This window comes from Bacillus rossius, chromosome 12, assembly GCF_032445375.1.
Source record: "Bacillus rossius redtenbacheri isolate Brsri chromosome 12, Brsri_v3, whole genome shotgun sequence".
Lineage (NCBI taxonomy): Eukaryota > Metazoa > Arthropoda > Insecta > Phasmatodea > Bacillidae > Bacillus > Bacillus rossius.
Window position 1 is genome coordinate 27,329,683 of NC_086339.1, and position 24,898 is coordinate 27,354,580.

Genomic DNA, 24,898 nt, shown 5'->3' on the forward strand with positions numbered 1-24,898 from the left:
CAGCTAATGCTCTTAATGAAATACAAGTAAATGTATTAACAAATTCTCATTCCAAATTTTACACTATCTTTCAGATTACAATGTTATGTCTCAAAAGGTTTTTACTGTTTTCTGTACACCTGTCAACATAGCATACCTAAACAAAGACGGCGCTAACAACAAAAATTGTGCATTGGAAAGAGAAAGCAATCTTTGGTTTCGGTTTCTTAAATTATTTTTATTGCATTCTGAGGTTGCGACCACCACAGATGAGATAAGTAAATGGACCATTTACTTATCTTTGTCTGGGCCACCATGTCGTTTCCAGTGATTATTTTTATTTAAGTTACGGATTATGGGTGCTGGGCATTGTGTGGTGGTATTTGGTTATACTTGTTTTGTTTTAAGGCAAAAAAATAAACTAATTCAAATATATTAAATTTTTTATTTGTATATTAAATGCATTCAATGTAATTATTTTATTTTAATCTTGATATTTACAATTATCAGTCTGAAAATTGAAATACACGAAAATTTTCGTATTTCAAAAGAGAATTTTTGTACAGTGGTTTGGTAACGGTTACGACACGTGTGATCCAATGAGATTCGAGTTTTTTGCTTGGTGATTTTGTTTAAAATAACTGCGAAATTGCGGAAATTTGCATCATTCTTGTGAAATGCAGGTGTAGAAAATTTTGTTTGCAAAATAAATTTTTCTAACTATAAAACCTTCCTGAAGAAGTTATAAGATTAATATTTAAAAGTATTTTTTCTGCGAAGCGTTGTTTTATTGCTGTAGGTGTACAGTTGTAACAATTTATAATGTCTGCTACATCCTTAGAAACAGTACAAAGCTCTAAGGTGTGTATTTAGACGTATGAGAGAAAACTGATTTTATTATTGAATAATGAATCATGTTAAGTAGATGTTCATGGTTTAAATTGATTTAATATTGTTGAGATGTACAGTAAATCATCTCTGCTCATTGTTAGATTCAAGAATGTGTTCATTGTTGGGTTTAATTATGTTTACATTGTTAAGTTTTTAAATATAAGCCATCTTACTAGGCTTTAATTTTATTTTTTAATTAACATTCCAAAATTGTTGGCAGAGTTGACCATGCTACAATTTAGTAAAAAAAATGGCATGTGTATTAGTTAACTTTTCATGATGGTGAAGTTTTGCACATGCACTTAAATAAATTAAGTGGCCAGTCAAATGTACAAGAATATGTTATTTAAATTTCTTTAACAGAATATTTGGTAAGTTTATTGCATTGCATCTAAAAAATAATGTTAGGCTGTAAACGTTTGCACAAACATACCTTTTCAGACACTGTTATAAGAAAATAAATTGACAATAAATTAAATACATCATCATTATTTTTATCTTCCAGCAGTATCACATAACTCTTGTGTAAGTAGGGGTTAAAAATGTTAGAAGAATAATTGAAATATTTATAGAAATTTTAATTAATGCCTACATAGATAAAGTGTTGTTTGTGAATGGTTTTTGTTCATTGATTCATAAAACCTTACAAAAATATTGACTCTGCAATGTTTGTTATTTAAACCTTTAAAGGTACAAAATATCAATAACTTATATTTTTGTAAGATTCAGGTCTATCCTATTTATATTTTGAAGTTAAAAACATTGTGCAAAGGTTGGATGTATATTGAAATAAAAGAAAAAGATTACAGTAATTACTTACCTATTATAAATTATTATATTGAACAGTTCTTATAAACTATATCAGTAAATATTATTTAGAAATTTAGTCTATTAAATCCAACAATTAAGTTTCTCAATCGAATAAAAAATAAAGATAGATTTTTTTTTTGCAAACAGTAGGCAGGGAAAACAATTTCATATGTTTTCTTCGCAACCACTGATCTATAATTTTTTGTCATTGTAAATATCACGCTTAAACACTATTCTAATAAATTCCCAATTTATTTTAATTTATTTGCAATAGGTTAAAATGTGGAGTTGTGTTACCTGTACCTGTTTTATTGTAACTTTCAGTTTCAAAGACAACCCAGAAAATTCTAATAGTATTTGAAATTTTGAAATGTTTAAATTACATGGTATTTTTTTTTAATACAAATTGTTTTAAAATTAATGGTATCCTACAAATTACACACATTATTAAACTAGATATAATACATGAGCCAGTAGAAATGGTACAAACAAAAAAAATGTCATAGTGTACCAGTGAGTAGTAGCCATGCACACAACTAAATCGTGCTCCTCTGATGAGATATAAGTTATCCCTATCACTTTGTTTTGGGCAGTGTTTAGAATCACCATCCATTCACCCTCCATTGCATGCATGATCCAGCCAAAATAGGGATTGGCTTAGCTTCCTACAAGTATTACTGCAGGTTAAACATTTGACATTTACTTGGAATATATTTATATATTAGAGAATTGGCATAACATTTGTGCTTTACCACTTTTTTTTTTATTCATTTGAGGATTGTAGTTTTACATGCGATTGTATTCCATTGCAGTAATTCCATTGTTAATTATAATTTGAGAATTATTTTATAGTAAGACGTTGAGCAAAATTTATTTGTTCATAATAATTAATTAATAATTTCATTGCATCACCAGAGGGAGAAAAAAAACTTCCTTTAAATATAATTCCAGCTGTGCTAGTGACACAACAGAAACTGGAACTATGAAATAGTTAGGAAAAAAAAAGGGGAAGATGAGTCTTTTTTTCCCAGGTCTTTTTCTGGCCAAAGTGTTTGGTATTTTCAGAGGTAGAAAAATTAGAGTTTTGAACCCAGGTGATATTTTTATTATTTACAGTAAATGAGATCACCAAAATCATACTCCATTCTTTGTGTTAACACTCACCTACGAGAATAACCTTCTCCAGTACTTAGTAGTAATATATTTCTCCAAATAAAATGTTTAGTATAAAATTATGAACAAGAGGGACAATGACTCACATTACATTCCACATAACTCCAAAACAAACAAATGTGAATAAATAAATTCTGTACCAATAATCTATTTAATTATTATTTTTTTAAAATTTGTTTATATTCAAACATTTTCTTGATTCTATTAATCAGAAAGTTTAAAAGATAGCATACAAATCAGTCATTTTTGTGTGTATGAAATAAATCTATTATAATAAACATTTATGCCACTTTGGTGGAAATTTTTTTTCCCTTACATGTATAGTATTGTTTAAAAAAAAATACTGTAAGTGATCTTAAATTGCAGAATATTGAAGTTTTTTCCCATGAAATTTTACAACTTATTTGTATGAGTCTAGTTGACAACATTTTAGTTGGTGGAATACAATGCTGAATATTAATGATCTGCTTCTGCAGAACTGAAGACACAATGTAGAAAAGAAAGTCAAGAGTTGAAATACTTATTAGGAAGTAACTGAAAATTATTTCTCCATGCTTTCTGGCAGGTTGCCGACAATACTCACTAGGTGCAATACATAAATATTTATAATCAGGAAACATAGTACCTACAGCCCAGTTTTTCGTACCATTTTACTTTGCATGTACCATAGCTACAGTAGGTGAATTTCCAGTTTGAGAATAGGACACATGCTTTTTCGATGACTGACCTCAGACTTAAGAGAAATCTGGCAACAAAGACTATTATTAGTTCCAGTTTGATTAGTTAGGATTGGAGTGTGCGCCTTCCTGTCCAATCCCGATTTTATAAAAACTGAGTAGAAACGGAGTGTTTCCTGCAGAGACATACTTCGATCAGGGTCCAGCTTTTATGGAGTTATGAGCGGTGGATCTATCAGCCATACTGAGCATAAGTGTTTCTCTTTTCAGATTTTAGGAGTTTTGCGGGCCCCAGTGACTGCAGAACTATCTGTCTTGTTCATGCAAAAAATTGTTTCAATCAGCATGTCAAATATTGCATATGTACGCCGATTGTGTAATGATGACAGTTTCAATGAGAGAGAGATCCATGGAGTTAATATAAAGATTCTGAGGGATGACATATGTGAAAATGGATACAAGATAGTTACATGGCTGAAAGGTGCTTTTGATGCTCTTCACAAACAATATGTAAGTATTTCCTTATACATAAGGCCATGTTAGTTATTAAGGACATAACTAAGGTAAAATAGTAATTTGTGTTTCTGTAATGACATGAATTAAGAAGAATCTTAAAATTTGTACAGTACTGTAATCAAAATATTGGTATATTTTGTGTCTTCTGCTGATGTACAATCAAAGGATTTGGAAAGTTAATACCCTAAACTTTATCTTGCTTGTAAGCAATTGGGTCTGAGACATTTTGATTAGGAATTGAATTTAATAGCTGGCATCACTCTTTAATTTTTATAGTTATATGAAGCAATATATTCATATTTACATGCAACAATGTTGATGTCTCCTGAGGACTTTGCTTGGATTCACAATGTTACGGTATGTATATACGACTACAGAATATGAAGTTTGATGGTTAAAGAAGTTTACTTCTACCTTCTGTATTTAGGTTTTGATTTGATAGGGCTTAACATCACACTGCAATGTACAGAGGCTTAAGATTGTAGGGATTTTTGACTCACTTGGAGACTGACTCAGTTTTAAAAATTTGAGTCATGCGGGATGTTGGGTTCAACGCCATGACCCTTGCCATATATGTGAAGCGTTAGCAATCACTGAACCTGTATTCAGGATGAGATGACTTCCTATGGGGTTGTTATAATTCAGAGCCAAAGCTAGGGGATCGCTCTTGGCAAATGATGCGATGATGGGTATTTTTCCATCTGCTTGGAATAAGAGGGGAATGTGTTTATGCATATGTGCTTATGATTTTTTGAATGTTTTTAACATGAATTAATTTTTCATTTGTTTTAAAATAAACCAAATGCTACATTGTATATTTTGCGTATGAACACAACTCAACAAACAAAATATACATGCACATTGGACTTCATCCTGTTAAATCTGCGTTGTACCAAGACAACCTGGTTTCATTTCCAGGAAGGGTGATAACTACCTATATGTTTCATAAGTGGGAAACATTGCGAAAGTTACAGTGAGCTTGATTGACTCCTGTGTCCCCCAACAATGAATTTTGTCGCTACTCCATCTCATTCCCAGTCCATCTCGAATGACTTCTGTGTTGACAACTGTTGAAAATTTAAATAATTAATTAGGTTAATTAGATAGTTCTTTCAGTTTTAATTTTGCATGCGGAGATTCCTTAATGCTCAAAATGAAAATCCAGAGGGTCGTCTTTTGGAGACTATTTTCTAGCAAATGAACTTTGATTGAAGTTTTTAGTTAGGTTTATAGGCATCTACTTTATCAGCCTTAATTAATTTTTTTTTTCCAGTTGAGAATGTTAATCTTTGCCGTGCACACGGGGTCATTAAACTCTCCTGTTCTTGAGACATACTCATATGAGTTTACGTACTTCAACGATCAAGAGCTACAGTGTGTAGTAAGAAGTACCGGTTCAGCATCAGAAGGGACATCCAGGTAATATTGTAGTTCTTAATTGCAGGAAGCACTACCATTATGTAATTTACTATATAAAAGGGAGGCCTAGCTGAATTCACATTATATATATATATATATATATATATATATATATATATATATATATATATATAAAAAAAATGAATTTTAGTAGGTACCTACACAATCCTTTGAACAAAGTTTTTAAAATATAGTTTTACTTTCTGATGTAACATTTTTTCCACATAAGCTATTTTGTAACATAGGTACCTGCAGGATAATGTAGTCACTGTAAAAGGCTAAACACCTGTAGTTTACTGCAACTATAGAATTGAATCTGATTCACAATCTTTTTAAAAAGTTGGCTGTAGAATGAAAAATATTTGAAACTAAACATTAAAATTATGGGTTTTCTTGCAGTTGAAGAATCAGAGAACAATTCAATATAGACAATTTTATTTAATATTTCAATTTATTATCAAAAATTGTGTCCAGTTTGTTGTACAGTAAGAAGTCTTCATGCAGGAAAAGTTTGCCTATACATATTTAATCAGTGAAGTATGATGCGTGATATATATACACACATTCATACAGACACACACACATATATATACACACACACACACACACACAGACACACATAGAGTAATTTTAAATGATATTAGTTACTATCTGCCAGGTTGTGTAACTACACTGCAGGTGTTTTTAGTTTGCTCAGAGTTTTTTGTTAATGTTGGTTTTCATTTCAGTATACAGTGTTTCCTGTTTTCTGGCTGTTCACAGCTCACATTTTCACACTTTGTATTCTGTTAAAACTATGCTGATGTTCGACAACCGGTCATGGGCTTGGTCCTGGATGTGTCGGATTAAAGACCTCTCTTTGTCATAGTTTACTCGTTTTAACTGGATTTTCAGCAAGTATACGGTCAAGAGGGACATTTACAACCCAGAGGAAATTGAAAAAATGACAAGGCGCCTTTTTGAATCGTGCCAGGATATACGAAAAATACTGAAGCCTCTGCCAGAAGAAAAGCTGTTATCAATGAAGTTGCTATACTATGATAATGGTGAGAAGAATATTTTTAACTGTTTTATTTTTCTATAACATTACACAGACATGTGTAAAGCAGTTTCTGAGGGTGGTTTTCGAGCAGCAATCATCTTGGTGTCAATTTATTGCAATTCCTATTACAAAAGCAATAATGGACAATATCCACCTAGTTCTTTTTATTAAATTTAAATTTTATTTTTAAATTTTTAGTTCTTTCAACAATAAAAGTGAAGTTTTTTTAAAAAATTTTTTTAAACTATAAGTTTTTTCTTTTCATGACACAGGTTATATTCACAAACCACTCCTAGTGTTACGAAACACTTAACGAATGTTGCAATTTTCATGTGATGAGATTTTCCAATACCTGTAATAAGCTGACTTTCCTTTATCTTTCAAACTTTTTCTTCACTAGGATTTTACTGTGTAGGAGTATCATCTGATAGAATGTTTAGATCTTTTAAGAAATGTTTCCACACCTTTTTTTGTAAACAACTAATGTAGTTTATCCTTTTAATTTTTAAAGAATTTATTTGGAATTATTTTATTTAAGTTTTGTTGGTGCGGGACTGTCAAAGAGGGAGTGGTAATCAAAAAAAAAAGGGGGGGGGGGGGGGTGCAAAATCCCCAAGCCCAGTCTCCGGGGCCTGATTGAGATTCAAAAATATTATTTTAAATTTGGGTTTACCCTGATAGGATAAAAATTATAATTCTATTGTTAATACAATTCATTGGAAATTATACAAGTAATGTGATATGCACAGATCACATTTACAGTTATGACCACAAAAATGGTTACAGCTTTTAGATTGTTCAACTTTGGGGTTTGAAAAGTTGTACGTATATTGTTGCATATCACATAACTACAGCATTTTTTCAGTTTTGTCTGTTCTCATCTGAGTCTTGATTCGGACAGTGACTCCTAAAGACTACGAACCACCCGGCTTTGTGGCGGCAAACAGCTCGACCTTCAAGTATGCCTGTGAGAGGACGCCAAAAAAGATCAGACTTGGCTATGTCGCAACCGAGTTCCACGCCACCAAAGTCCGTCTGCAGTCGACTCTCGTGACAGATGGGAAAGACACTATGATTGAAGAAGGGGGCCAGAGCCCAGATGAGGTGATAGTAACTGATTGCATGTTCATACCAGGTACTTTTGCATATTAAGTTTGCAGGGTAAGTAGGAAGTTACATGCAAGTCTGATAAGTTCTCAGCATAACGAAAAGATGAGCAGAGAATCATCTTGCTTGGGATTGTTCTACAAGCATATTATATGGCAAATGTCACTCGTAGACAGTCCTGTATTTTTGCAATGTATACACATAGCAGATATCACATTTAAAATTACTGTTTTGTATTGAATGTTAAATGTGGTGGAGTGACATTAAAAATATTTCTTCTTTTTAATGTTTTTGTTGGTATTTTATAGCTTTGTTATTTTATACTGCATTGTTTTTCATAATTTACAATGTTTGTGGGTGTTATTGTTGTTCCTGCATCCCAGCAGAATTTTAATTGGGACTCAAATTCATGTACTTATTTGAGGCTAAATGTATATGATACTAACAGGAAACATAATATAAAAATCACCTTTAAAAAATTTGCTATTTGATAGACACTAAAGTGTTTGTAAAACTTTGTTTACTTGAGAATATCACCATCAATTTAAAGTGAATTTTCATTTAAAGTTTTATTGAAATAAGCAATTTTAAATTTATAGCTGTGGTGATTGTATTTATAGAGCCCATACTATAGATTTATAGAAACAAATAATCCATTAAAGGAAATTGCTAGAAATTTAATTCCGAGTAGGATAGCCTGATTTATGTTTATTTGCAACAATATTTCCTCATATATTAGAAAATACTTTAAAAAAACAAGAAATTTTATGTCATATTTATTCTGGTTTTAAATACTGTATCTCATTACTAAGAAAGCTAACAGTTTATGGTGGCCTACTTATTAATGCAAAATACAGACTGTTCTGTCCTTTGACATTGGGAAGAGTGAAGATACTATAAATTTAATATTCTGCCCATATATTTAAAGGGCTACAGTTATAAATCCTTGTTTATTTGAAAGATTATTACTTTAATTCAAGTCTTTTTTCAGATTGTTTCAGAAGTCTCAGAAGATGTGATTCCTGCAACTCCCGAACACAGGAGGTTATCCGTAGTGTCTCCAGCTCAAGCCGAATCTGCAGTTTTTGCTACTACTGCGTCGTTTCTCCGAGTTAGCAGTCACATAGTTTCTGCCCAGACTGTCACAGAGCCGGAGAGTCGTACAGCAGGTGTTTCAAGCCCACAGCCAGACTCGCATCAGTTTGCCGTACCACAGCCTCTAACGAAGAGAAACGGAACGAGTATCTCCAGTGATGATGAAAGTCGTAGATCCATCGTCCTTGGCGATGGCAATGTGCCAGCAGTGGCAAAGAAACAGAAACTGCCGACTAGTGAAAAAGGAAATGATGATGGAGAACCTCCGATAAAGAAGAAAGCGGTGAAAATTTCTACAAAGAAAAATGGAAAGAAAAATGGAAAGGGCAGACCTGGGCGGAAAGTCAAGGAAGACAAGGAAAATGTCAATAGCTCGACTACAACAGCAACGGATGGTCGCAATGGCATCCCTGCTCGAATGAAGGATGTTGCAAATGTACCTGTTCCAGTCGACATGACTTCCCCGACTGTCACCGGAAAAGAGAGACGTGACAGTGAGAAGAGGGAAGAAGCACCCTGTGACATGGGCAGTGATGTGCAAGACAAAGCAGTTGTTCACCCTTTGTCTTTGACGAAGCAGAAAACCAATCAGGCAAAACCTGCAAAGTCGTCTGTCGGAAACATCTGTGTAAACATACGTAAGTTTACTTTAGGCAATGACTAATTTTTTTTTTGCTTTATATAGAATCAAATATTTATGCAACCCTTCGTGTGCACTCATAGATATTTCACACAGTTGAAATTTAAGCATATAGCCTCATAGTAAAGTAGTGGCTTTCATACATTTCTGTTGTAAAATAAACACATATTGCACATTCTACCTAATCAAAGCATTTTATAATCCTCTGTTTAATTTTTTTTTGGTAGACTTAATTAAAAATTTCAGTTTCATTCTATGTGTTCACATAAGATTGGTTGTATTATTCATATGTAACTAACTGTAGATTGAAAAGACAAAGAAAATGACATTATTCAGACTGGAAATGCTGGACCATGCATAAGTAACAAAATATTTTAAAAAAGTGTATTTTACTGACTACCAGTGCAACTCTATAGTGTAGGATGTAGAGAGAGGAATAAATTTTCAACTGCCGTCACATTGGTTTGTGCATTTGAGACTCGGGGTAGGCCTAGTGGGGGCTGGCGTGAAAGAGGTTTCACTTTGTTCCGGGAGGGCGCCAGGCTAGCTTTGTTGCTAACCGTTGATGTTTCGTGGGTCGTCGGCCCCAGCGTTGCCCACTAGGCTCGGAGGCTGAAGTTTAATAAGCAGTTAAAATACATAATAGACACTCTGCATCGCAGGTCCAGCTGAAAAGTGTCTGAATGATAGAAGTGTTTGGAACACACGTGGTATTATTGCTGTTTAGGCTGGCGCGGTATACAGTGTAGGCGTTGCACCGATAAGACAACAGGGCATTAAAAAATTTAAATTAGCACGTTAAATGATACGTTACATGAAATAATATGAAATAATACACTAATCGAACATGCTGCAGTTCAAGTTACACTTTTGCATCACACTGTAAGAGTGGTGGTTGGTAAAGTTAAAAATACAATACGCAGAAAATTATATGTTATTGAGAGTTAAAATATACACGTTGCACTTTACATTACTTGAGATGAGATCTGGCTTGCACTGGTGTTTACTGGAGTTGGCCAGTACCGTTAAATTGATGGATTAACGATATAGCGTTGACATATTCATATACCACTGCTCTGTACATTTTTTTTTTTAAAATAGGGCCTAGGTAATTAATATTTTCCAACTGTATTGTTTTCTTCCCCGCAGTGGATGTATCAACTTCTTCTTCGATGGTTACGGTGGAGAAGGAAGTGATATGTTGCTGCAACAGCTCCCTGGAGTTCGACCTCATGATACGCTGCGAGGTTTGCATGACGTGGCAGCACAGTGTGAGTTCCGAGTCGAACAACATTTGGATTTATTTTGAAGTTGTTATTCCTGCACATGCGAGGCATGTGAATCTTTTTAACTGTGATCTGTAAATTTTTGCACCAGAGGTATTCATGCCAGCTGTGGAATATCAGGAAATATTTTTTATGTTCTTGAATGGGTTTCAGATTAAGGCTTTGTTAAAGTCACTGTGCTCAAGGGACTACATTATGTACATTAAGCAACATAATATATATACTATATTTTTTTTGCAATTTATAATCAAAAATGGTTAGGAGTGATCATTAAGGTGTATGGAATTTTTTTTTTTGCTTTTGTGGTTAATATGAAAATTAATTAATTTCAAGATTTATATAAGATTTAGTTGTTTACTTCACTCGCCCCCCCCCCCCCCTCCTCCTCTCCCGGGCCCAAATTTCACTGCATTGTCTGTCTAGAATAACATGGCAATCTTTTTGAGAAAACTGACTATTGCAAGTTTAATTTTTTGCCAGCAACTAAATAAGTGCCACAGACAACCTATAATATGTTGGCTCTCACAAAAGGCTGCTACCAATTTCATTTTACACTCATAGTGCATTCTCTACATCTGATATTTTTTTTCTTCAGATATTACTGCTGTGTATAATTTATCATTTCCAGAAAGATAAAAAAACAAAAATAAAGGTAGAGATTTTCATCACCAAATTATTCATGTAGGCTTTAGGTGACGGGGCCCACAAGAAAATAGTTGGGCCCCGAATCCATTCGGAACAGATTCTGTGCTTATAAATTTAAACTAAACTTAGTGGTTGGGAAAAAAACCTCAAACCCTTGTCACATGAGTTGATGTCTTAGTAATTATGACCATGGAGGATTCAAAAATTTAAAACAGTGATTTTTTGAATCCATGAATACATTCTCGAATCCGAAACCTAAATTTTATTCTTAAAAGAATGCCTTGAATTTGAATTTAGATCTCAAGAGACAGGAATAAAATAATATATGAGTAAAAATATGGAAATTTAAGTTTTCAAGAAACATTAAACCCATTAAATTTTATTTTATAAATAATAAAGTGAATTTTCATGATTAGGGTGTAAAGAATTTCATTTTGTATCACAGACGTTCAATGCAGTGACGAACAAAAATTCCTAGAGCAATGTAACTGGTGGCAGTTACAAACATTTATTTGATAGCTTCTGTAGGGATAAATTATGCAGCCCTTGTCAACTACCTACACAGTTGCTTGTGTTTATAAAATTCTGAATTTCCTTTCTTCAAATATTATTCCTGCAATGTAACATTTTACTTATACTAAAATATTTAATAGTATTTGGAGATTTGATTAAACCTTTCTAAATTTAAAACCTCTTTTATAATTTTTGAGTGTTCTTACTAATTAGGACTCATTTTAAATGGATAACTCACCATTTATGAAAGCACTGTCAAATACTGTAGTACTCCCGTTGGGACTGCAATTTTCTTCCTCATACCAAGAGAATAAGAATTAGTTAATGGTTTGAAATGCTTCCAGGTGTGCTACGGCATATTGGACAGCAACTCATCGAACTTCATCGAACATCACTGCTGTGTTCAGTGCGCTGTTGCCGATGACCCTTCACGGCAGTGTACAGATCAGGCTCTTTTCCGACAAAAAGAAGAAACCAGGAAGGTAAATGCATTGGAAATTTACTAGGTTAATGTCCTTTGATTACGTTTAATCATTTAAAGATTATTTTGCACAATTTTTTTACTGCTCTAACATATATTATGGTCTTTGAATCACTTGATATCATTGATATCATTTGTCTTAAATTTTCTATCACTTTTTTTTTTAGGATGTAGTCAATACAAAAACAATATATGAAATTCATTGTCCTTCCCGCCTCAAAACAAAAGGTTTTTTAAATTTTCCTTTTATTAATAACATGTTTAATTTAAATAATTTCTGTACATATATGAATTAATTTTTAGGCAAAAGAGCACTGAGTCCTGGGATGTCAAATTATAAACACAAAACCTGTAAAGTGCAAAATATGTGAATAAAAACTTTTGAATTGAATTGATTGTCCTTCCCGCCTCAATGTACACATCACAAAGGTCATTCGCAATGTTGCCACATATGTACATCCTAGCTACCAACTTTTGACTACCTAAATACTCTACTTTAAACTGTTTCAATACATAACACACACACACACACACACACATATATATATTATTTGTTGGTTTTGTTTCCCATCTTTACTGACTGTACCTGCTGCCCGCCCATCACTCCCAAAAGAGACAGTCCAGTAAGGAAGTTTCGTCGACGTGGGAGCGACGATGCCTCACGGCGCGGCCGTGCTGTGACCGCAGGTGCTGTGCGTGTTCCGCCGCGCGCTGCAGCTGTGCCACCGGCTGCCCACCGTCACCAGAGCCGTGCTGCAGGAGGAGTTGGAGCTGGCGGACGACGTCGCGGCTCGCCTGGTCGCCGAGCTTAAGGACAAGGACATCATCAGGGGCTCGGGCCCCAGGAGGTGAGCCCTCGGGCCCCGAAGGCCCGAGCCAACGAATTATGACTTGAGTTTTCTTCATAATTTAATTGAAAAAAATATAATTCATTGTCCACTCTAAAATCTCAGCATATAGTGGACTCCCAACACACACAATTTTAAATATTGATGATTCTGTTGTACACAAACATGTACTTGAACAAATTAATATTTTCGTTTACAATTACGTTTGAACTCTATTACAGGAATTAGTTTTAGGGCGCCAGAGGTATTCAACATGTGTAAGTAAAAATAATATTCTTAATAATTATTTTTATTAAATTAAACATAGCATGAAAAACCTCGAGTCATGGTATCACAAAAAAAATATTAAATAACTAAATTAGTCCAGCCTATGGGATTCTCGTATACAATATGACTCTTAAACAAAAATAAATAAATGCATTAAGTTCCTGGAAGTGTTCACAACGTAAAAGTTTTGGGATTTGTGCCGGTCTGCTCGAGCATGAAATTCCTATCTGCAGGACCTCTGATCCTGTGTGTGAATAAATTGCGGTTCGTAATTAAATTGCCGATCTTTGCCGAAAGTCAAATGTCACGTAATTTAATAACAGATTAAAGTTTGTCCTAAATAATGTTTAATGAAGTTGACGGTAAAAATTACGTTAGCGTCACTATACAAGGACGATGCAGGCCATACCTTATTTCTGGACGATTATGACCGTTCAGAAAATACGTCGCAACTCACGGAAATTGAATGCAAGACCTCTGCATTCAATGTCAGGGCGTCTCTGACTATTGCCCTGTATGCAGTTGTAATTTTCACAGTGCTAACGCCGAAAATAGCCTCGCCACGTATAAATATTCCCGAGGGAATTAACTTCACCAGCACTAAATGGCGTCATTTTCCACTCTTTTTTTCTTCTCTCTTGCTTAAATGAATTGTTACTTGAAATAGGCCAATCACGGCCGCGACACGTACGCGTCCTTTTTACCTAGGCCAATAAAACGTCACTTTGACACAAGCATAGGCTCGTAGAAGCTGTTCCAAAGCCGCGCGATTATTTATATCAGCAGTTCTCATGACGACGCAGCACGAGCTGCACGCGCCGCGATGCGAGAAACAAAACAAAACACTGCCGAAAGTCCGGGAAGCGGAATTAAACTGGAGCGTAAAACAATAATAAACAGTTTCAGTTAGTCTGATAATACCGTAGTATTACACTGTTAAAAACGTTGCATGAATACATACACATATATTAATGTTATTAAATACATTTTACACAATGTTAAGTTTGTATGAATGACATGGCTACAGTAGAACATGTGCAAACCGGCATTAAATATAGACTACTGGGAAACATAATTCCTGCTACTTCCGTGTATGACGCATTTTGGGTTATAATGGTGATTAAATCTTTGTTATAGCCCATTAAAGATTACCAAAATTTCTCCAATTTAATCTTTCTGTAGCGTCATTATTAATTTTAACAAGTTATTCACTTGGTAATAAAACAACTATCTCATTTACTTGCACACAGCCCTCCTTTATTCTCTCTATCTTCTTACATCCTTTGTCTCTCCTCTTCTACAAACCTTCATCTCTTTTTCCTGCCAACCTCACAGAATTGCATTCTACACCCTCCTTCAATTCTTTAGTTCTACCACTCCCAGCATGCTTCAAAATTTTTCAAACTTAATTTTACCCAAGCTTTTAGTGAACATGTCTGCAACTTGTTCTTCAGTGCTAATATATACCAGTTGTACATTTCCAGCTGCAACCTCCTCCCTAATGAAGTGATGTTTAACTTCTATATGGCGAGATCTCTTGGTCTCTAGCGTATTAACCATTCTTATTGCAGACTGGTTGTCCTCATATACCATCTTTTATTATCATCATCCCTTTCCTAGTGAGTTGACCTTCAGAAAACAAGTTTCGTCTTAGCTCTGGTACAAACATAACATCATTTATGGTAGCTTCAATCCACACATTATTAAGGAGCCGGTTTATCTTCACTGTGCCTCTACCTTTCACCGCCAAACTTATGTTGTTTCCCAGCACTACTGTTTCACTCACTTCTGTAAAATCATACAGAATGTCGTCTAAGTAAGTCATATGACACGATGCTCCACTATCCATTGTCCACTTTACAGCATCTCCAAGAATATTCAGCAATGGACAGCTTACTACAAAAGCCGTTCTGTCATTCGTGACGTTCCTGTTTCTGTAAGTCTGTTTACCTGGCCTAGGTTGCTTACACTCTCTGGCTATATGCCCTTCTTCCCTACAATTGTAACATATAATACTTCGTCTTGCCATTCTAAATCTGGACACTGTGAGGGCTGATTCTCGATCCTCACATGCAGTCAGGGTGATCTCTTCATCTAACAACCTAGCTGTGAGGTTATGAATGGTCTGTCTACTTGCCTCAGTTGACAACCATGCCTGACGAAAGTTTCTATACTTTTCCGGTAAAGAACTCAGAATTTTCGTGATAATAGCTGTGTCCGTCATGCTTTCTCCCGATTCTTTAATTAACTTCGCCAAATTTTCCACTTTTGAAATATACTTTATTACCCCTTCATTGCTTTCCATCTTCAATTTGTGAAATCGTTCCAGTAATGCCATACGACTAAATACAGACTTCTGTTGATACACAGAGTCCAGTTTTTCAAGTATCTGACGAGACATTTCACAATTTTCAACAAGAGTTATTTGCGAAAAATCCATTGCCGAGGTTAACACAAACATGGCATTCGCATCATTCCTTGTCAACTTCTCCATTTTTTTTTCGTCTTCGGGCTTCTCTGTTTTTCCAGTGACATTGTTTTACAACCCTTTAGCTTTCAGAGCTAATTTTTCCCATCAAATTTATTTATTGATCCCAAGTCCAACTTTTCTACCATTTCCAGTCCACGGTATTTACACACGCAACCAAACACCTGTTCAGCTCATCTAATAACTACACCAACTTCTACACCAACTTTCCCGTAACTCTGGGCCCATAACCTATTAATTTTAACAAGTTATTCACTCGGTAATAAAACAACTATCTCATTTACTTGCACACAGCCCTCCTTTATTCTCTCTATCTTCTTACACTCTTTGTCTCTCCTCCTCTACACACCTTCATCTCTTTTTCCTGCCAACCTCACAGAATTGCATTCTACACTCATTTACTAAATTTCTATAATTTTCTTATTCTGTCTTTGTTTGTATGTTTTTTTCTTTGAAATCCTGGAATGAAGGGGTCCAGACCCCACGGACCTCCCCATGGCAACGTCTCTGCACATACGAGGCTCGTTATGTTCACTTTGCATTATCTTTATGTCAGAGTTTTCACAAAATTGTTTACTTGCTTGAGGGGTTTAAAGCACAAGGGATATAAGTGACATGAACCCCAAACTATGATAGTTTGATTTAAAGTTAAGTGACAATAGAACATTTTTAGTTAACTCAGCAATGTATGTTTTTGCTTAAAGATTGGGTTATGGTCATAAAAAGTAGCTTACAGCTTTTTGGAAAAAATTATATAGGTAGTTTATGATAATAAAAATAACCAATTAATAGTGAGATGATGCACTTATATATCTATTGTGTTTTGCTGATTAAATAAGAATGTAAGTAAATCAAAATTTGAAGTGCAAATTAAATAAAACAATACAGGATTAATTAACAATTCTATAAACTGTTTAGTATTCACAGATTGGGAATGTGACATTAATATTATTTAGAATCAGATACAAACACAGTTCTGTCATCCTCATTATTTTGTTCTGGCACATGCATCAATTTAATTGAAAATAAAGGAAAAAAGAAACAATCGCATTGCTGCTTTTATTGACTTTTACTATGTTGCCTTTGCGCTATATTAAAGTTGGATCAACTTCTGTGTTGTTAAGTTTAACTATATGTCACAAAAGTTATTGTGAAAACATTGCTTTGTGACTTATACCTGACCGTATTAATAATGCAGTGTTAATGTCACTAACTCCATTTTAACTTCAATGTGAATGGCCTTAAACGTCTGGTCCAATTCAAGGTCGTTAGAGATAACCGAAGGGGTTTTGGGCTTTGGGAAAAAGGAATGGAGATATAATTTTGGTGTCATGTGAATATATCAGTGGTGTTTTGTAAAAAAAAAGGCCGTATCAACAAGTTTTGTAATATGGATAAAACACCCTTTTTACGGAGCTCTGGGAGCATACCGAATCATTGAGAGACGCAGAGAATCTCAAGACTCAATGGCAAAGCACTGGGGAAGGGGAAGGGGGGTAGTGAGGTGTCACTGCTAATTGGGTTAAGTGTGTAGCGGTAATGGAGGGCTAGGTGCTACCTGCATCACACCTCAACCGCAAGCAGGCGCACAGGCTGGCTGGCCAGTATCATCACTAGAGTCATTGTAACAATATTTATTTCATTTTTGTTTTCTGTACATATATACCTTCATATTTTTTATGTGTCTATTGTCACTTAACAATTTGTAATCATAAAAATATTAAATGCAGGAAAATTGACAAATAAACAATAAATGAACACATGAACTATCTTCCCCCAGATGCGCACGTGTAATGAAGCATTGTCGGAAATCATAGGTGGGGAAAATTGGAACATCCCGAAGAAAACACACTGGCCATTGGCAACATGCACCAAGTTTCCCACTTGCTGTATGAGCATTGGAGCTAAACACTTCCATTACAATTTCTAGGTTACTACCGCATTTTAGATCTAGGGCTTGCAGAGGAAACCTTCATGGATCTGAGACCTATGCAGGCGGGGTCAGCACGGTGGGACATCATGGGTGGGAAACATTTGAGGGTTAACTGAGTAGTGACGGTTCTGAGGGTTAACTGAGTAGTTACGGTTCTGTAGGCTTGCCAGTTGCTGAATTGTAAATGTTGGCTTAAGAGAGGATTAAACTTTGCAGTAGATGCATTTACCTCTGAACATGAATTTTTTTTTTCCATGCGGAATTATCTTGGTGTCACTGGAGGGACAGGAACAAAGATATTGTAAGAATCTAGATGGAGAATATGCTAGTGAAAGTGAAGCCACTCAAACAGCACCACTGCTAGGGAACAACCAGAAAATAGGTTTTTACAATATAGCGGTCGTAAGATACACTCAGTGCTTCATTCAATATTGCTCAAAAGCTGTAACCCCCACCCCTCTGTGCTGCCCTCTCCCGCTCCCCTTAATATGTAATCCAGGTGTATGTTACTCCTATGGACAAGAAGGTTATTATTTTTAAGGTCATTGCCATATGTTTTGACTGTATTATATGTTCTTAATTGTTGAAGGCAGACCTCTGAAAAATACTTTGTAATCTCATTTGGCTATTAGCCAAGTATACTTACTACTTAGTTAATCCACTTGATTAGAAAATACCTTTGTTAATTAAAATAGTTATACTATTTGTTTTTCTTTTTGTTTTCAATATAGCACTGTTTTTACTGTGAACACTGAAAAACTGAAGGATTATTTGATTCGAGCATTTAGGAGCCATTAGTGGATTTGAACTGAACTTGAAAAAAAATAAATAAATATTGGATGGAAGGTACAGTATCATATTATATTATGGTAGTTTATTCAATGATGAGACTGCACTTTTCAGTTTGTTATGTTGTCTATTTGTGTATTAATTTGATACATCCTGGAGACGTACTGTTGCCGTTTTTCTTGTAATATTATGTTAATATTACTTATCCTTAAGTTTAGGGCAGTAAATTTCTGCTCTTTTGTAGTTTTTAATCATCAGCTACAATTCACAAAAGAGATTGGTATTTTTTTTTTTTTTTTGACAGGACATCAAGCAAAGCTTTGAATACTTGTTGGATTTTACATATTTGTTGACTAATCTAACTTTTTGTAGTGTGCCTATCGAAATCAATTATTTTCCCTCTTTTGTGGTTGTATGCTAAAAACAGTTTATTAATCTATATATATAAAAATTTAGCTTCCGTATGTATTTGGCCGCAAAACTCGGAAAGTATACGAAGGTTTGGATTGAAATTTTTACAGAACATTGCATCTTAACAGAAGAGTGTTTATATGAAATAAAAGTTTGGGAAAATCCACCGGAAAAGTCGGAAAAAAAAGTTTCTATAACTAAATATCATGGTCACCCAACATAGTTGTGACCACGCTCGACGATGCTGTACCATATTGTCGAAGTTCAAGCACATCAGGCTACTTGACCATTGTGCCTTGACGACTATAATTTACACAAATATGTGTATATATATATATATATATATTTCAAGAAAGAATAAAAAACTTTATTTAATTTGAAAGTATATTCTTTCGACTCTATTGATAAAAATACGTTTAAATTAAAAAATATTCAAATTTTTGGAGCACAGTAAAAAAAAATGCATTTAACCACGAATATGCGAGTTAAACTTCAGAACGATCCAACAGCAGTCATATTTTCAAGACAATTAATTGAAGTTGGTAACGGCACTGTACCTACAAATCCAGAAACAGGAAAAATCAGCTTATCATCTGATTTATGCAACATCGTAGATTCAAAAGAGGAATTAGTAGACAAGGTATTCCAAAACATCGAAACAAAATTCAAAAATCATGCATGGTTGAGCGAAAGAGCCATTCTAGCGGCTAAAAATGTTGACGTACACGATATGAACAATAGTATTATAAACAGAATCGAAGGTGAAACAATGACATACAAATCTATTGATTCAGTAGTGCACCAAAATGAAGCAGTGAACTTTCCAACGGAATTTCTCAATTCACTCGATGTTCCAGGATTACCACCACATATTTTGAATTTGAAAATTGGTGTGCCAATTATATTGCTTCGAAATATCTGTCAGCCTAAATTATGTAATGGTACACGATTAGTAGTTAAAAAATTAATGGATAATCTTATTGAAGCAACAATTTTGATTGGACTTCATAAAGGTGAAGACGTATTACTTCCACGAATGCCACTTATTCCGACAGATATGGCGTTCGAGTTCAAACGACTTCAATTTCCAATACGCCTTGCGTTCGCTATGACCATCAATAAAGCACAAGGACAATCTTTGCAAGTGTGCGGTTTGAATTTAGAAAATGAATGCTTCTCTCATGGACAGTTATATGTCGGGTGCTCCAGAGTCGGTAAACCATCTGATCTATATGTTTATGCAAAAAATGGGAAAACAAGGAATGTAGTCCTTCCATTAGCTTTACAATAAAAATATTTAAGCTAAACACATTTTTATTTCTTCTATTACATTCCACAGCCATGCACAGTAAAATATTAAATTAAACAATGAATTAATATTAAACTGTGCCACAGCAAAGCGTGGCCGGGTTTAGCTAGTATTAGTATAAAACTGTTTCAACTTCAAAAAATTTCAAACACTGTTATTTATATGGACGCGTAATGGAAATCATAGCAAAAATTAGTATTACTTAAGATTATAAACATAAATTTATAAACTCTTCTCATTGGGGTATATATGACGTTGATTAACTCCAACACCGTTTGACCGATCACCATGAAAGTTGGCTCATCAAAGTTGTTTTTCATGGAGAAAGTTTTTACGCAATCCATTTTGCTATAACTCGCCGCTAGATGACGCTGCAGCGCATCAACTTCTAAACCTTTAAATCAATTGCCATGAAAATTGTTACACATAGATATTTGAACACAAGAGAATATTTTCACAATATCCATTTTGCTATAACTCACCACTAGATGGCACTGCAGTGCATCAACTTCTACACTGTTCAACCAATTGCCATAGAAAATTTACATTCAACTATCTACATCTGATTTTGTAAAAAGGTCCCCTTAATCCTGTGTTCAGCCCTGGAAATGCCAGGAACTTCAGACTGTACTATAAATATTTTGGAACCAATTATTGGTTTTCTGCTTCTGGTCTTGAGTTATTCTGCTTTGACTGAGGTTCGATGACAGAATGATTTATAGAAATTATTTTTGGTTAATGTTTGTGGTAGTTATGGACTACACATTGAAAACATTATTATTTTTACCTTTTAACATATATTTTACTTTGTTACAGTTTGTCAACTAATCAAGTTTATGCAACTGGTGACAATATAAAGTACACCAATGAATTGGACTGACTAATTGGTATTGTAAAGAAGTTATGAAATTTTTATTTATAAGCTTATAATTAGTTTTTAAATTCTTATTTATTGAATTAAGTGCTTTTTGGGAGCCATAATATTAAAATTATATTTGTTTGTATAGTGTCATATATTTTATATAAATAGAAATATATATACCTATTATATAATATTGTAAATAGGATATAATTATTTAAATGTAGCACATAACAACAACGAATACCTACTTTTTTGTAAAAATAAGATTTATTTTGAAACACAAAAAAAAAAAATATTTTGTGTTCACTAGTATTGAACATAAAATATTATATTGTGTTGTTTAGTAATGAAAATGTTAATATTTTAACATATTTATAAAAAAAAAAACTATAAATACAAAAGAATTCTGAATTGATACAGTGGTAATGAACAGTTGTTACTACTTTTGAATACTTATAGGTATTAGAGTTATTAGTTACATATCTTTGTTTAATATTGTTAAGTTTTTCCAGAGCAATATGTAAAGGTGACATTGTTTAAGATTTCTTAAAATTGTTTAGGAATTCTACATTTTGAATAGGTTAGTAGATGGACAGTACAAACTATACAAGGTTGTGATTTCTGATGATAATATAATGTTTAGAAAAAAATCTTATATTTGCAGACATAGATTCATTGGCCAAAATATGAATAATTTTTACATTTAAATAAAATCATCTTTGACTGAATTTTTAAAAATATTTATTCTGTGTCAAAATGAGTTACTTTGTAGAATGAATTGCTCTCCTGTGTTGTTAATAATTTATATATTGTTAGTTTTATCTTTGTTGTTAGGTAATAACTTTTATTCTCTTTTAAATTACCTATGTATTAAATTATTTATTTATTTATTTAATAATAATAGTATTTAATAATAATAGTACGTATGTGTGCGTCAAGGGTAGTCCTATAGGAGGGGAAGGGAAGCAGTTGTTCCCTGCCCCTTCCCAAACAAACCATATGATGAAAAAAAATTGAAACAATAGCAAAATAATCTGCTTCTAACCACACTTCACGTTTGAAGTAATTTCAGTTTGTTTTTTTAAAAATTTGTAATTCTTAATGTTTTAAGTGCTAATGTAAGGTGGATGTACAATATTATTTTAACTTTTCAAGGAATCAGAAATGCATTAAAATAGCCTTTCAAGTGGCAATTTTTTTTTTAAATTCGGACTTTCCATTCTCATTTGTACACCGTACCACCAAAAACTTTGGCTATCCGCCCCTCCCAAAATTCTAAACTGTGTTTGGCACTGCACATTATGTTACCTATTTTCATGTGTGTGCTATTGGATAGCCCCTGCGTAAAAAATAAGAATTCACATTTTTGCCATTTTCATGTTTCCGCTATTCAAAAGGAATAGAGTCTAATAAAATCTTTGTTAACAATTCTTACCTCTTTGTTAATGAACTGTATCAATCTTAGTATTGCACTAAAATTAAACATTGAATGTCACATAAATTGATAAGTAAATAATTTAAAAGTTATTTGTTACTCTTATATGTACAAATAAAAAAAATATTGACTTGTTACCTTTTACTCTCTAACACCATCCCATTAATTGTTAGAGTATTTCTTATAATTTTGTACATTGTATTGAATAAAACAGTTTCAATTGATGTGAAAATTTATCATTTGTCAAGTGTCAGCTTCCAGAACAATAAATTGTTAAATACTTTTATCTTCTTTGATTATTATTTTAAAGATAAAAATGGAAGTGACACAAGTACTAAGTACCCAAAGGTGGGAAATTATAGCCATACTCATGATCATGAATTAATAAAACACTTAATTGCGTGATCATCATATTTGAGTGGTTGGACCAAATAAATGATGATAATATTTGACAACATAAATTGACAATATAAAGTATGATAATGATTTAGTTTAGCTGATAGTGTTGTAAAAAAGTTATGAAATATACTTAAATTTGTGTATAAATTACAATATATAATGCTTTATGTCCTAAGTCCCAATCAGTGAAATCTGACAGCTGATCAGCAAAAAATAAATAAAAAATGTATTTAAATGTACTGGTGTGTATGTATGTGTGTGTGTGTGTGTACACACACACACACACAATTACCAGCCTGTTAAAAGTTTTATGTTGCATTCCATTTTGCTCTTTAAATTATTTACTAGCAACCAATGTTTTATTTTGTTATCATATGATTTTTATGTTATCCTGCAGTAGATTGTAGCTTTTTTTAAAATGTTCCACTTCTAGATGAGGTAAACTACACGGTTGTTTGTTGTAATAAATTCAAATAAAATTAACTACATTCTAAAGTAAAAATGTTTTACTTAACATTTCCTATGTAGGGGTGAAAAACATTCTTTAGATGTGGTAAAACAATATTTATATGTCCTTGTTTAAAATTTAAGTATAATTTGGCTTAGTAATAGTCATATTACATAATTTATTCAAGAAATGATTTTACATAAATAATTTACATAATTAATGAATATTTTTAAAGATAAATTAGAAAATTTAAAAATTATGAATTTAATCAGCTCAAATAGCTCTGATCTTGTGTTTGAGTGGCAATGGGAATAGATGTATGCCAGTCAGCTATGAATGAGGGAAAGAGAGAGCGAGAAAGAGAGACAGAGAAAGTGGCAAGTGAGATTAAATAAGTTTTGCACAACCCATACGACTGTGCAGTAGACAGGAGGTGAAAGTGATGAATTTGACAAAGGTATTGCAAATTTTCTCTTGCAGTAAAAATTTAAAAAACTACTACAGTAAAATGCTAAAGAGTTGAATAGTCCCTAGTTTTCCCATTTTCAGTCAGTCATTCATTCATAATCATCATCATCATAATTTATAATTAAAAATATTCCTGACAATATATCATCAATTAAAATTAGAATTATGAATGTTTTCATGAATAAAGGAGATTAGGTGACTTATTCTTGGAATTTTTAAATTTTTTATATATCATTCTAATTCCATTACTTATCCTAATTTTTTTTACATGTTAAGGCATAAATCATATTTTCCAGACCTTCTATACCTTGTTGCAACCACATACAGTAAAACTCTCTAAAGATGTTCCTGCATATTACGTTCACAAAATTATTCCCTTTATCCTTCCATATATCCAAATAGCACTACCTACAATTCCATGATATGTGCTACACAGAGGTGATAGAACATAGTCGAATATCGATATTGATAGTTCGCCAATTGCAAGCAGCACAGAGCACGTGCACTTTATCACGTGCTGACTAAACTATAATTGATAGCCTGTGATCTGGTTAGTGGTAATGTTAAGGTTATCCAGCATAATAAACATTTAGTGCCTGGAAAATAGTGACTAATGGCTCCTACATGTAGTGAAACCCATTAAAATGAAGACACTATCATTTGAAGAAAAACTGAAAATAATATCTGAAGTTGATGCGAATCCTTTGATATTAAGAGTGACTATGAAAAAAAAAACCTCTGAATGCAGTCATCTACTTTAAACGGATAATATATTTTTATTTTGTTAGGGTTGTTTTGTTGTGATAATTGTTTTTTTTGTACATATTAATTTAAATACAGTTTAAATAATTTAGTTTGTTGGTATAATTATATAGTTTTCCAGCATGCTGACAATAATGAGAATATGTAAGTGTAATTTTTGAGTTAATTCAGTATGTCAATTGAGTGGAATTTGTTTTTATGAAGC

At 33.3% G+C, this 24,898-nt stretch overlaps 1 protein-coding gene across 4 annotated transcripts; it reads left to right on the top strand.

The window, feature by feature from the left end:
* The first annotated feature begins 224 nt into the window (after positions 1–224).
* On the top strand, positions 225–21,284 carry LOC134537758 (uncharacterized). Of its 4 annotated transcripts, XM_063378533.1 has the most exons (11): positions 225–840; positions 3,801–4,040; positions 5,320–5,465; positions 6,360–6,511; positions 7,409–7,611; positions 8,606–9,347; positions 10,499–10,620; positions 12,138–12,275; positions 12,962–13,122; positions 18,542–18,656; positions 21,136–21,283. In XM_063378533.1, exons 1-10 carry the CDS (start codon positions 802–804, stop codon positions 18,606–18,608), a joined length of 2,010 nt encoding a protein of 669 aa, XP_063234603.1. In that variant the 5' UTR covers positions 225–801; the 3' UTR covers positions 18,609–18,656; positions 21,136–21,283. The 4 variants fall into 4 exon arrangements, with proteins under 4 accessions (XP_063234603.1, XP_063234604.1, XP_063234601.1 ...); XM_063378531.1 differs by lacking the exon at positions 225–840 and having other exon boundaries at positions 3,702–4,040; XM_063378534.1 differs by lacking the exons at positions 18,542–18,656; positions 21,136–21,283 and having other exon boundaries at positions 286–1,241; positions 12,962–13,324.
* Positions 21,285–24,898: the final 3,614 nt, after the last annotated feature.

Bases quoted from the DNA above. Each gene is read 5' to 3' on its own strand.
- LOC134537758 (XM_063378531.1), top strand. From the start codon at position 3,750: ATGAGCGGTGGATCTATCAGCCATACTGAGCATAAGTGTTTCTCTTTT. The intron at 6,512-7,408 runs GTGAGAAGAATA...TGATTCGGACAG, and splicing joins GTTGCTATACTATGATAATG to TGACTCCTAAAGACTACGAA. The intron at 12,276-12,961 runs GTAAATGCATTG...CTGTGACCGCAG, and splicing joins AAAAAGAAGAAACCAGGAAG to GTGCTGTGCGTGTTCCGCCG.